Here is a 13,664-nt window from a genome sequence, read left to right as displayed (position 1 = left end):
TACAAGGGTCCGGGTAGTGTGCTCAGAGAGGAAGGGGTGAATTCTGGTGATGTTGCAGAGATAAAGGCTATTATATGGGTTTTTGCCAGGTACTTGCAACTTGGATTGGCCACTGTTGGAAACAGGATACTGGGCTTGATGGCTCTATGGTCTTGTCTCAGTGTGGCAATTCTTATGTCAAGTCTAGGACAATGAAGCCATTGTGACATCACTGGTGAGGTTGGCTCTTAGGCACTGGTGGAAGGAGGCATTATGACGTCACAATCTCAGCTCTGGAATGTTGCTACTCTTTGGGTCTCTGCCAGGTCCTGGGGCCTGGGTTGACCACTGTTGCCTTTTAAGTCCTAACCCCATATCTGTTTGTCATTTCCGTATCCTACTTGAGCAGCGTCTATTTATCCTGTGTGCCTGTCATAATTATATCATAAGCTCTTTAGATCAGGGACTGTTTAATATAGATATGACAAGGAGGAGGAGGGCTAGATGGCCCATGAGCCTGACCCACTTGAGTTAAATAATGTGGGCTGCCGCTGCTGACCTTCACTGTCCTACCTGAGCCTCTCACGCTTGTGACTCAGAAGACGCGGGGGTGGGGGCGCTGCCCTGTCTCCAGTCGCGCTCCGCACTCGTTTGGACCTCGGCGGCTGCCGTAGCTCTGCATTGCTCATGCGCACCAAGGCGGAAGCGCGGGCAAGGCGCTGCTCCGGCTACTTCGGCACCATGGTGAGAGGGACGGAGGGGGGAGAGAAAAGCAATCTCGGGGGTGGGGGGAGAGCCGCTGTTCGCTGACGCTCAGCCTCTGTCGCCCGCAGGTCGCCCCCACGGAGCTGCAGGCGGTGGTGATGGCGGTGGGCGGAGGCTCCCGCATGACGGAGCTGAGCTGCGGGACCGCCAAAGCCCTCCTGCCCGTGGCCAACAAACCCCTCATCTGGTACCTGCTGAACCTGCTGGAGAGGGAGGGCTTCGAAGGTAGGTAGGTGGTCACGCGCCAGGAGGCGCCTGCACAGCCCCACCACAAGTAGCCAATCCACTATCTACGCCTCTCCCTATTGGCTAAGGCTCTTCACATTTGCATCTCCTCTTCCTATTGGCTAAGGCTCTTTACACCTGCATTGTGAGGTCACAGAGCTTTATGGTTATAGAAACATGATGGCAGATAAAGGCCAAATGGCCCATCCACAGCATCCACTATCTCCTCCTCTCCCTATTGGCTAAGGCTCTTAACATTTGCATCTCCTCTTCCTATAGGCTAAGGCTCTTTACACCTGCATTGTGAGGTCACAGAGCTTTATGGTTATAGAAACATGATGGCAGATAAAGGCCAAATGGCCCATCCACAGCATCCACTATCTCCTCCTCTCCCTATTGGCTAAGGCTCTTCACATTTGCATCTCCTCTTCCTATTGGCTAAGGCTCTTTACACCTGCATTGTGAGGTCACAGAGCTTTATGGTTATAGAAACATGATGGCAGATAAAGGCCAAATGGTCCATCCACAGCATCCACTATCTCCTCCTCTTCCTATTGGCTAAGGCTCTTCACATTTGCATCTCCTCTCCCTATTGGCTAAGGCTCTTTACACCTGCATTGTGAGGTCACAGAGCTTTATGGTTAGAGAAACATGATGGCAGATAAAGGCCAAATGGCCCATCCACAGCATCCACTATCTCCTCCTCTCCCTATTGGCTAAGGCTCTTCACATTTGCATTTCCTCTTCCTATAGGCTAAGGCTCTTTACACCTGCATTGTGAGGTCATAGAGCTTTATGGTTATAGAAACATGATGGCAGATAAAGGCCAAATGGCCCATCCGCAGCATCCACTATCTCCTCCTCTTCCTATTGGCTAAGGCTCTTCACATTTGCATCTCCTCTCCCTATTGGCTAAGGCTCTTTACACCTGCATTGTGAGGTCACAGAGCTTTATGGTTAGAGAAACATGATGGCAGATAAAGGCCAAATGGCCCATCCACAGCATCCACTATCTCCTCCTCTCCCTATTGGCTAAGGCTCTTCACATTTGCATTTCCTCTTCCTATAGGCTAAGGCTCTTTACACCTGCATTGTGAGGTCATAGAGCTTTATGGTTATAGAAACATGATGGCAGATAAAGGCCAAATGGCCCATCCGCAGCATCCACTATCTCCTCCTCTCCCTATTGGCTAAGGCTCTTAACATTTGCATCTCCTCTTCCTATTGGCTAAGGCTCTTTACACCTGCATTGTGAGGTCACAGAGCTTTATGGTTAGAGAAACATGATGGCAGATAAAGGCCAAATGGCCCATCCGCAGCATCCACTATCTCCGCCTCTCCCTATTGGCTAAGGCTCTTCACATTTGCATCTCCTCTTCCTGTAGGACAGACATGACCAATGGACTCCAGCATCTGTCCTGCTTCTGCATCTGTCCATCCTTCCCTCTCCCTGAGAGAGAAAGAGCCCAGTGTGGTCCGGAGGCAGAAGCCAAAAATTTGGTCACAATTCTGGAGGTGGTTATTTGAGTTATTTTGTGCTAGAGCTGGTCTGAAAGCTTTTTTAGAAGCAGAAATGTTCTTTCTTGATGAAAAGATTTTGCTAAGCCCTGATCTTTCAAGAGTCATTTAGGATAAAAAGAGCATAAGAACATAAGAATTGCCGCTGCTGGGTCAGACCAGTGGTCCATCGTGCCCAGCAGTCAAAGACCAGCACCCTAACTGAGACTACTAGCCTTACCTGCGTACGTTTTAGTTCAGCATGAACTTGACTAACTTTGTCTTGAATCCCTGGAGGGTGTTTTCCCCTATAACAGCCTCCGGAAGAGCGTTCCAGTTTTCTACCACTCTCTGGTTGAAGAAGAACTTCCTTACGTTTGTACAGAATTTATCCCCTTTCAACTTTAGAGAGTGCCCTCTCGTTCTCTCTACCTTGGAGAGGGTGAACAATCTCTCTTTCTCTACTAAGTCAATTCCCTTCACTATCTTGAATGTTTCGATCATGTCCCCTCTCAGTCTCCTCTTTTCAAGAGAGAAGAGGCCCAGTTTCTCTAATCTCTTGCTGTACGGCAACTCCTCCAGCCCCTTAACCATTTTTGTCTTTGCATTCTGGTATAGTCTTAAGTGGAGGCAGAATTTCCTGATGAAGTGTATAATTAAATTTCAAGGGTGTTTTGTTTTTTTTTTAGTCCGCCAAGCTAGAAAGCTTTCTAGAAGCACGAGAAACCCAAGAACCTTTAATTTTATTATTATGTAGTCGCCAGTTATTACAGATGGTCAGACTAGATAGGTCATTTGGCCTTTATCTGCCATCATGTTTCTATGTTTGCATCCTGGGAGCTGGGGGTCTTGTTTATGGTCAGATGCATTATTTCTGCTTAATGAATATTTTTATTCCTTTTGTGCTTTCTGCTCTCTCCTCTCAGTCTTGGAGATAGGGTATGCACATGTGCAGTGTGCCGTGAAAATCAGGAAATCTCTGGGGAAGGAAGTGTTGCACCTTTATGCGTGGGAGATAGGTATGTAGCAGTGATTGCTAGGTTCCCTCTCATCCCCTCTGCAGAAGTCATTGTGGTTACCACGAAAGAGGTGCAGAAACTGCTGAACCCAGACAGGAAGCTGAAACTGGACATCGTTTGCATTGCGGATGATGCAGACATGGGGACAGCTGACTCTCTGCGCCATATTCATCAGAAGATCAAGGTAACGCTCATGCTTTCTTGTCAGTCTTCCCCTCTTGCAAGCGATAATATGGCAGTGGGAGAGAGGCCCTTTCCTCGATGATGGCTTCCTGCGTTTCTAAGTCAGGCAGAGAGAAACAAGAAACAATTCATTTCAGCAAAAGATGTCCCAGTTCAGTTGCAGAGAAATTAGCCAAAGGATCCTTTTACTAAGCTTGCACGGCCTTACGTGACTCTTTCCTGTGCGCTAAGGCTATTTTTACCGCATCCATAAAATGGCCTATTTTCTATCCAAAAATTGTAATTTTTTTGCCTATTCAAAAATTGCTGGTTGTAGATATAGGTCCTTTTTGGATAGGACTTTTAGGTTTCAAGCAAGTAAACGGCAGTCCTGGTTTGGTAATTACATTAGTGGAGCCAGGTTGACCTACGGTGCTGTTTGGAAAAAAATTAAAACTGTACTATTTGATAGGTTTATTTCCTAAATAGAAATTACAAAATGTAATAATTCTTTAATAATTGCAATAATTCTACTCTGATTATCCTTAAGAAATATATTGTACTTTTGCTATTTGTATTTTGTACTTCGCTGATTGTCCAGTCGTCAGTTATTATTATTATTTTTTCTATGCTACTAGGCCATTCCTGTGTGACCATTTTTAGAAATTACTATATGAGCACTTATCAACCACCCAATTTTTAGTCAGTAAGCAGCAAATTCTCTAAATGGTGTCAAGGTTGGGTAAGCATACTTTTGAGTATTTATTTCCATCTGGTTAGCAGTGCTGTGTGCGGGATTTGCAGGTTACTAATGACTTTTGACGTTCAAATCACCTGTTTGGGTTTTTCGCGGGACACGACAAAGGTATGGCAGCGTTCAAAGCTTCCATTGCTCAGTGGGTCAAGAAGACCATTGCTTCTGCTTACTTGATGGCAGGGAAGCAGTTGCCGGAAGAACTTCATGCCCATTCAACCAGAGCAATGGCTACTTCTTGGGCTGAGTCCAGTGGTCTTTCCTTGGAGGAGATTTGTCATGCGGCTACTTGGTCTTCTAAGAATACCTTTTCTAAGCATTACCGGTTGGACGTGGCAGTGCGTGCAGAGACTGCTTTTGGTGCTTAGGTCATTGCGGAGGGGCGTTCGCTTCCCACCCAGATTGAGGATTGCTTTGCTACATCCCACTAGTCTCTGGATTCATCTGCTGCTGTTTTAAGGAAGGAAAAATTATGTTTTTACCTGTTAATTTTCTTTCCTTTAGATGCAGCAGATGAAGCCAGAGCGCCGCCCTTTCTGGATATTAACTGTCTGTTTATTTTTTGAAAGTTTCAGAAGATCTTGTTTTAATTGGTTCAATCAGCGCAGTAAATGACTGTGCCAATTAAAACACAGCTAAAAAAAATGAAGGTGCCTTTGTTCCAGCAAAGGAGGCACCTTGTACCGCTGTAGGTGTGGTTAATGCCTCTGAAGACGCAATTCCCTTGAAAGGTAGGTGCCAGAAATGTAAATCTTTAAAACCCTGGCCTACATTTCCGGTGCCTGCGATTCTTCAAACAGATATGTGATTGGCACTGCTTTTGTGTAAGCATCATTTGAAGAATCTGGCCCTAAGGGCTCATGTGATATCCCTGTGTTAGCCAGTTAGGGCATGATTCTAGATATGGGACCTAAAAAATCAGCTCTGCCTAGTTGGGTGGGTGCTAAGCGCGATTTTATGAGTTAGGCACCCATTATAGAATCACGCTTAGCACTGCCTAATTGGTCTAACATTTGGTAAACTTTGAACTCAAGTTAATGGCCAAGATCTTAGCTTATCAGTTGGCCTCACTGCTGCCTGGTATAGTTCATCCAGACCAGGTAGACTTCGTATAAATTAGACATTCTTTATCGTCCCTCCAGACCGGCACAGAAACAGATGGGTTCACGCTCCTCTGCCAGCAGGTGGAGACTGAGATACTAACTTTTGGCTTCAGTACAAGTGGGCTGTGCAGTCCCTATTACAATCAGTCTTTTCTCAGCCTCCAGCAGGTGGCGTGGTAAGTTTGTGCAGTCTGTGCTGAGGTTTGATTTGGGTCTGTTGGATCTGGTTTAGTGAATCTTTCTTGTCCATTTTGCTGTCTGGATAGAACTTGGGGGACCCTTTCGGGGGTCCTACTGACCTTGGGGGGTGCCACATTCAGAAGGGTCAGTCCCTCCCTCCACCTCCCCAGGTTTTCTGAATTTAAAGGAGCCTCAACTGTACATCTGGCCATCTGTTAGGCACAGACTACAGTTTAGAGTGCCAGTGGGGTCTGCTCTCTTGATACAGCTGGTGAGGTGTAAGAAGTTAAAAAAAAAAAAGATATAAGAAATAAAAGGAGCTTACAGTGGTCCTGAGGCCACCATTTTTGTACGGCATTGTTGTGCATGAGGTTTTGGCACATTTATTATAAGCACTTTAAAAAAGCAGAACAAGTGTGTTTTATGTGGGCGCTGAGCGCTGGATGCGGCTGGAGGGTGCATGAAATGTTCCAGCCGCCTCGAGAGAGACCCAGATTTGGCTGTCGGCGTGTCAGGCTCCCCTTTGCGCGCACACCGCTTGTCGGCGGGAGGTGGTGGTGACACCCGGGCTTGTCCTGCCACCCACACCAGGGTTTCCTCATCTGCCGGTGGTCTAGCAGATTTGGTGTTGCGGATCACTAGAGAGGCTGGGGCTTCCCTTACCACTGTAGCGTTTTTTATGTAGCGTCAGGGTCGAGTTTGGCCTCGGTGTCACGTATTATTTCAGGTGACAGTTTGTCGACGACCCTTCCCTTGGTTTTGTCAGGAAGCGCGTCCATTTTGCCCACAGCCTCAGGTGACCTTCCTCCTCTTGGAACAACAGGAACAGCCTTAAATGTGTCTTCTGCTCCTGCTGTGATTTCTGGCTTGCTGCCAGGGTTTTTTTTTTGCCCTGATTTTATGTTAGCCATATGCAAGGCTTATTTACAGGCATCTGGGGGTTCTGCTTCTGTCCTGGGGGGTCTCAGGGTCTTCTGGGGGGGGGATTACCTTCCAAGGCCACCCCGTTCAGTCTCCTACTGTGGCTGCCTCTGTCCAGTCCCCTTAGCCATCGTTCAAACAGCTGCAGGTGTCTTGGCTCAAGGATTCATTTCTGGCCGATCTGTTTTTTTAGGATGAAAACTTAGATCTTGGGGAGGACCTTCCAGATCCATTAGGGGGGCCTGATGTTTTGGATGTAGACTTTTCAGAGGCACCAGTTGGCTGTTGTATGCATTTTTCATCGGGAGGAGTTGCAGGAGCTCATTCTTCAGGTGTCTTCAGGGATTTGATCAGCATCCCGCTCTTTCCCTATCCATCAGGATATTCAGGATGTAGTACATGTTCTGTTGAAAGTTCCAGATGCGCCCTTTCACTTGACGTGGTCCATGGCCAGACTCTACCCTATTCCTGATGGTGATAGAGATACCTTTAAATCTCTCTGTGATCGATGCGGTGGTCTCGGCTATTGTGTGCAGACATACCATGCCAGTGGAAGGCAGCTGGGCCCTGAGAAACCCTCAGGGCCATAAAATGAAGACTCTACTTAAACAAAGTTTTGATGTGGCTACCCTAGCTGTCCAGGCGGCGATTTGTGGCGGTTTGGTTGTACGGGCTTATTTCCAGTGGTCTGAGAGAGTTCTTGACCACAAGTACTTAGTAGTTGATAAGATTGAGCTGGGAGCTTATCTCTCTGATGCCATGTATGATCTGTTGTGTGCCTCAGCCAAGTCTATGGCTCTCGGTGTAGTGGCCTGCCATACCCTGTGGCTTCGGGGTTGGACGATGGATATGGCATCTAAGGCTAAGCTCATAAAATTTCCCTTTCGGGGCTCCTTTATTTATTTATTTATTTATATTCTGCATTTCCTACAATTCTATGCGGATTACAAATTATTCAGGTACTCAAACATTTTTCTCTCACACTCTATCTAATGTATCTGGGGCACTGGGGGATTAAGTGACTTGCCCAGGGTCACAAGGAGCAGTGTAGGATTTGAACCCACAACCCCAAGGTGCTGAGGCTATAGCTCTAACCACTGCACCACACTCCCCACTTCAAGGAGGAGTTAGATAAACTGGTTCAAGCCTTGAGTGACTTTAAGGTACCTTGGTTGCAGGAAGACCATCTTTGCCAGGCTTCGTGAGGTGGTTCTGCCCGGGGACATTTCAGTGACTTTCATAGGTACCGCCCTGGTTGGGGTATGACCTCTTTTCCTTCCAGAGGATGTTTCTTTCAATGCATGCAGTCCGGTGGGGGGGCGTCGCAACTCCTCCACAGGCTCCTCAGCCACCTGTCTAGCCCAATGACTTGCTGCAGGTCTTTCCCCTGGTCTCAGTTGGAGCCCAGTTGTGTGAGTTTTACCAGGGATGGGCTGAGATCACAACGGATCAGTGAGTCCTATAAATTATTCGGGATAGTTATGCTCTGGAGATTTCACGTTTCCTCTCCTCTCCTTGTCAGGCAACTTGGAAGAAGAGGGCTTTTCGGCAGTCACTGCTCAGGTTGCTGGCCCTCAAAGCGATAGTCCCAGTGCCTCCTTAGGAGATTTGCACTGGCAGATATATTTACTTCGTGGTGCCCAAGAAAGAGGGGTCTTTTTGGCCCATTTTGGATTGCAAGGATGTCAACAGAGCATTCTGGGCTCCGTCTTTTTGTATTGAAACCCTGAAGTCCGTAATTCTTGCTGTCCAATCTGGGGAATTTCTGACTTCTCTTGATCTGACAGAGGACTATCTGCTTGTTCCCATTCGGGCATCCCAACAAGTGATTCCTTCGCTTTGCAATTTTAGGAGAGCATTATCAGTTTTGTACGCTTCCCTTTGGCCTAGCTACGGCACCACGCACCTTCACCAAGATTATGGTAGTGGTGGCCTTGCGCACTGGTTGATTCAAGCAAAGTTATTGCAGGAGAACTCCTGGGTTCTGCAGTCCCTGGACTGGGTGATCAACCTGTCCAAAAGCTAGTTAATTCTGTTTCAGGGCTTGGAATATGTTGGCGTTCTTTCGACACCAGGTTGGGGAGAGTTTTCCTTCTGGAGGCTAGGGTGTGCAAATTGCAGATGAGGATGATATCAAAGTCACCAGAATCACAGATATCAGGTACACAGGGGAATCCCTTTGGGTAAATTTGGCCAGGGGGAATGACAAATGCCTGTATCTTGGCATAGTATACAGACCCCCAAGGCAACAGGATGACATAGATATAGAATTAATCGGTGACATAGAGAATATCACCTTACGTGGGGATACAGTGTTGTTAGGAGACTTCAATATGCCTGATGTGGATTGGAACACACTTTCCTCTGCATCCAGCAGCAGCAGGAGACTATTGAACTCTATGAAGGGAGCTAAACTGAGGCAACTGGTATTGGAGCCAACAAGGGAACAGGCAATACTGGACCTATTGCTTACCAATGGCGAAAGTGTCACTGAGGTCTCAGTGGGCGACAAGTTGGCCTCCAGCGACCACAACATGATATGGTTCAAACTCAGGAAGGGTTTCGCCAAAACTAACACATTAACCAGGGTCCTTAGCTTCAAGAACGCCAACTTTGAGGGTATGGGGGATTTCATCAATCAAGCACTACAAAACCGAGCAGGAACAGATAACGTAGAGGAATTGTGGTCGACTCTGAAAGCTATCATTCTGGAGGCGACCAATCGCTATATAAAATCAGTGAGTAAACGGCGCAGGAACAATAAGCCACAATGGTTCTCTGCGGAGATCTCGAACCTCATAAAAGAGAAGAAAAAAGCGTTCATCTCCTACAAACATACAGGATCTCAGGACTCTAGAGAAGTCTATTTGGCTAGGGCAAGAGCTGTCAAAACAGCGGTTAGAGAGGCCAAATTCCGAATGGAGGAAACTTTAGCAAAGAACATCAAGAAGGGCGATAAATCCTTCTTCAGGTATATTAGCGACAGAAACCGCAGCACAAGCGGGATAGTACGCCTTAGGAAACCAGACAGGAACTATGTAGAAGCAGACTCAGAAAAAGCTGAATTGTTAAACGAATACTTCTGTTCAGTCTTCACCCGTGAGGCGCCGGGTTCCGGCGCCTCAGGAGACCCGTTTAGTAATTTCAAGTTTACAACAAGCAGTGTCTACTGTGAGCTGTCTAGACTCAAGGTTAACAAAGCAATGGGGCCAGACAATCTACACCCCAGGGTGCTCAGGGAGTTAAGGGACGTCCTGGCGGAACCACTATCCACACTCTTCAATCTCTCCCTTAGTACAGGTAGAGTCCCGTTGGACTGGAAATCGGCTAACGTCATTCTACTCCACAAAAAAGGTTGCAGGACAGAGGCTGAGAACTACAGACCAGTGAGTCTCACATCTATAGTGAGCAAACTAATGGAAACCCTAATTAAACACCAATTAGATAAGATCCTGGATGAGGAGAATCTACGGGATCCCCGTCAACATGGATTTACCAAGGGGAAATCCTGCCAATCCAACTTGATCAGCTTCTTTGACTGGGTGACGGGGAAGCTCAATGTTGGAGAGTCCTTGGACATTGTATACTTGGACTTCAGCAAAGCGTTTGATAGTGTCCCACACCGCAGGTTGTTGTGCAAAATGAGTTCTATAGGATTAGGTGACACTTTGACAAAATGGGTTGGGGACTGGCTTAGTGGTAGGCTTCAGAGGGTGGTGGTGAACGGCACCACCTCCATAACGACGGCAGTGATCAGCGGAGTGCCACAGGGCTCGGTCTTAGGCCCGATCCTTTTCAATATCTTTATAAGGGACTTAGCTGAGGGGCTTCGCGGTAAAATAACATTATTCGCCGATGATGCCAAACTATGTAATATAACAAGCAAGAGCACAACGAACAATATGAAACACGACCTACTCCTATTGGAGCAATGGTCAAGGACCTGGCAACTGAGTTTCAATGCCAAGAAATGCAAAGCCATGCACCTCGGCAGTCAAAATCCATGCGAGACTTACACCCTAAATGGCGAGATCCTAGCAAGGACTGTTGCAGAACGGGACTTAGGGGTGATCATCAGTGAAGACATGAAGACTGCCAATCAAGTGGAGCGGGCTTCATCTAAGGCTAGGCAGATCATAGGATGTATACGTAGGAGTTTCGTCAGCCGTAAGCCTGAAGTCATTATGCCGTTGTAGATCCATGGTGAGGCCCCATCTGGAATATTGCGTGCAATTCTGGAGGCCTCATTACCACAAGGATGTGCTGAGGCTTGAGTCAGTCCAGCGAATGGCCACCCGGATGGTCTCGGGACTCAGGGATCTCCCGTACGAGGAACGGCTGGATAAATTGCGGCTATACTCACTCGAGGAACGCAGAGAGAGGGGAGATATGATCGAGACGTTCAAGTACCTCACGGGCCGTATCGAGGTAGAAGAGGATTTCTTTTTTTTCAAAGGTCCGACGGTGACAAGAGGACATTCATGGAAAATCAGGGGGGGAAGTTACACGGCGACACCAGGAAATACTTTTTCACCGAAAGAGTGGTTGATAGCTGGAATAGACTTCCACTTCAGGTGATCGAGGCAAGCAGCGTGCCTGATTTTAAGAAGAAATGGGATCATCACATGGGATCTCTGCACAGAGTTAAATAGGGGAGGGTCATTGGGGTGGGCAGACTAGATGGGCCGCGGCCCTTATCTGCCGTCTTTTTCTATGTTTCTATGTTTCTAAGATGCAGATTTGCTCGTTGATGGATTGCTGATGTGCACTGGCACAAGAATTTCTGCAGGTCTTGGGGTCCATGTCAGCCTCCTTGGAAGTGGTCCGGTGGGCTCGGGCTCACATGCTTCTTCAGTATGCGCTACTTTGGCGGTGTTTGCCAGATTCACGATCTGGACTCTCCTGTCCTGCTTCGGGGATTAGTTTGTTGCAGCCTGCGCTGGTGACTCCAGTCTTCCAATCTTAAAACTTGTGAAGGAGTAGCCTAGTGGATAGTGCAGAAGTCTGAGAGTCAGGAGAACTGGGTTTGATTCTTGCTGTAGCTTCTTGTGACTCTGGGCTAGAGAATGACACGGGGACAAATTTTTTCTTGGGTTTTGGCCAGGTACTAGTGACCTGGATTGGTCACTGTGAGAACGGGCTACTGGGTTTGACGGACCATTGGTCTGACCCAGTAAGGCTATTCTTATGTTCTTAATCTAGTTCAGGAAGTGAGTCTCGATCAGCCCCAGTGGATGGTGCTTCTCACGAATGCCAGTTTCCTCAGTTGGGGAGTTCAATGTTTTGGTCGCTCGGCTCAGGGCTGCTGGTCTCCGGTGGAGGCATCCTGGTCGATCAATGTTCTGGAGATCAGAGCCATTTGGTTGACATTACTTGCTTTCCAGGCGTTGCTGAAGGGCAAGTCGGATCCAGTTCTCTTGAACAATGCTACGGCGGTGGCTTACATCAATCGTCAGGGGAGGGGAAACCAAGAGTCATCTAGTAGAGCAGGAGACGCCTCTTCTCATGGAGTGGACAGAAACTCATCTTCTGGACATCTCAACTTCTCACATAGTGGGAGTGGACAACATCCAAGTGGACATCCAAGTGGATCCTGGAGAGTGGTGTCTCAGCCTGGAAGCCTTTGAGTTGATTGCTCAGGCCTGGTGCCGGCAGGTCATGGACCTCATGGTGACGAGTGTCAATGCCAAAGCGCCAAGATTCTTCAGTTGGCATAGGGATTACCAGGTCGAGGGTGTGGATGCTCTGGTGCAGCCTTGGCGAACGGACGGCATGCTGTATGTCTTTCCTCCATGGCCACTGGTAGTCAGAGTTTTTCACATTGCTCGGCATGCAGACCATGTGATCCTGGTGTGTCCGGATTGACCCAGGCGCCCATGGTACGCAGATCTGGTTCATCTTCTCGTGGCAGGTCTTTTGAGAACACCAAATAACATTCAACAATTTATGTTCCCTGCAACTAATAAACTATCCTCAGGGACCTCTCTAAATATAGACAAAACCTCTAAGGTCCTCGGAGTTATATTCAACTCTACCCTATCTTATGAACCTCAAATCTCCAACCTATGGGAAAAAAATTCTATAGTATGAGACAACTAAGACTAATCAGATCCTTCTTCCATGACCATCACTTTGCCACACTGGCAAGATACTTGTGCTATTCCAACTAGAGTACTGTAACTTTCTTTATGCTGGCATTTACTCTACCCTCACGCACAAACTGCAACTGATACAAAATACTGCAATAAGTCTAATATTCAGACTGAAAAGAAATACGATTCCATCTTACCTTATTACAATAGATTGCACTGGCTACCTATTAATACTTGCAACACCTATCATGTGTAATGTTCCACATTCTAAATGCAAACTCTGCAGAATGACTTATAATCCTTTTCATCAACTCCTTGTCAATATTAGTGAGAAAACTTAAAACATTTCAATTGATCCTTCCCTCTCCCAAAGGTTGAAATACAAGCACATATTTAACTCGCTACTCATCTACCTCGCCTCAAGACTTGGAATAATCTTCCAACAATCAAGACAGAACCTAAGTACCCCAGATTTCAAAAGAAACTGAAGACTTTCCTTTTTGATACTTAACAAGTCTACTCTTCCACAGCAACCTACATGGCATTTCACCCTTCCAGAAACCACAAGAGCTCCCTCTCCAAACTCTACATAACATCGTCGCAGCAATGTACTTGTATCTGACTCAACTGTATTGTACTTCAAACTGCTGTATTGTAATTCTAACGACAGCTCAATGTTTCCCTCTATTGAATGATTACTTTATCTCTCGTATCTCTGGTATCTACTTCATAGTATACTGCTTACTTTATATTTCATTGTAATTCCTAAATGTAATGTAGCCTTCTTGATTTGTAAGTCGCCTTGAACCTAGAAAGGCATAGAGTGACTCAGAAATTGAAGATTAGGTTAGCTAAATCCCAACTGATTAGGATTTACAAGCCCTTCAATAACTTTCTGTAGCTTATTGGCCAAAATCATAACAAATATTTTGATACCGATGTTTGGCAAAGATATGGGTCTTTATGC

The 13,664-nt window shown here is 46.7% G+C and overlaps 1 protein-coding gene across 1 annotated transcript in view; it reads left to right on the top strand.

Annotated features, from left to right (window-relative positions):
- Positions 1–567: 567 nt before the first annotated feature.
- EIF2B3 (eukaryotic translation initiation factor 2B subunit gamma) overlaps positions 568–13,664 on the top strand; it is a 30,474-nt gene continuing 17,377 nt past the window's right edge. Inside the window, exons 1-3 of the mRNA XM_033915875.1 lie at positions 568–723; positions 813–969; positions 3,530–3,669. Of these exons, the coding sequence (XP_033771766.1) occupies positions 667–723; positions 813–969; positions 3,530–3,669 (354 nt within the window). The 5' untranslated portion in view covers positions 568–666. The remainder of the gene's footprint in view (positions 724–812; positions 970–3,529; positions 3,670–13,664) is intronic.

This window comes from Geotrypetes seraphini, chromosome 12, assembly GCF_902459505.1.
Source record: "Geotrypetes seraphini chromosome 12, aGeoSer1.1, whole genome shotgun sequence".
NCBI classification, from domain to species: Eukaryota; Metazoa; Chordata; class Amphibia; order Gymnophiona; family Dermophiidae; genus Geotrypetes; species Geotrypetes seraphini.
The sequence above is the reverse complement of the archived record's forward strand: the minus strand, read 5'-3'. Positions and strand labels throughout refer to the sequence as shown.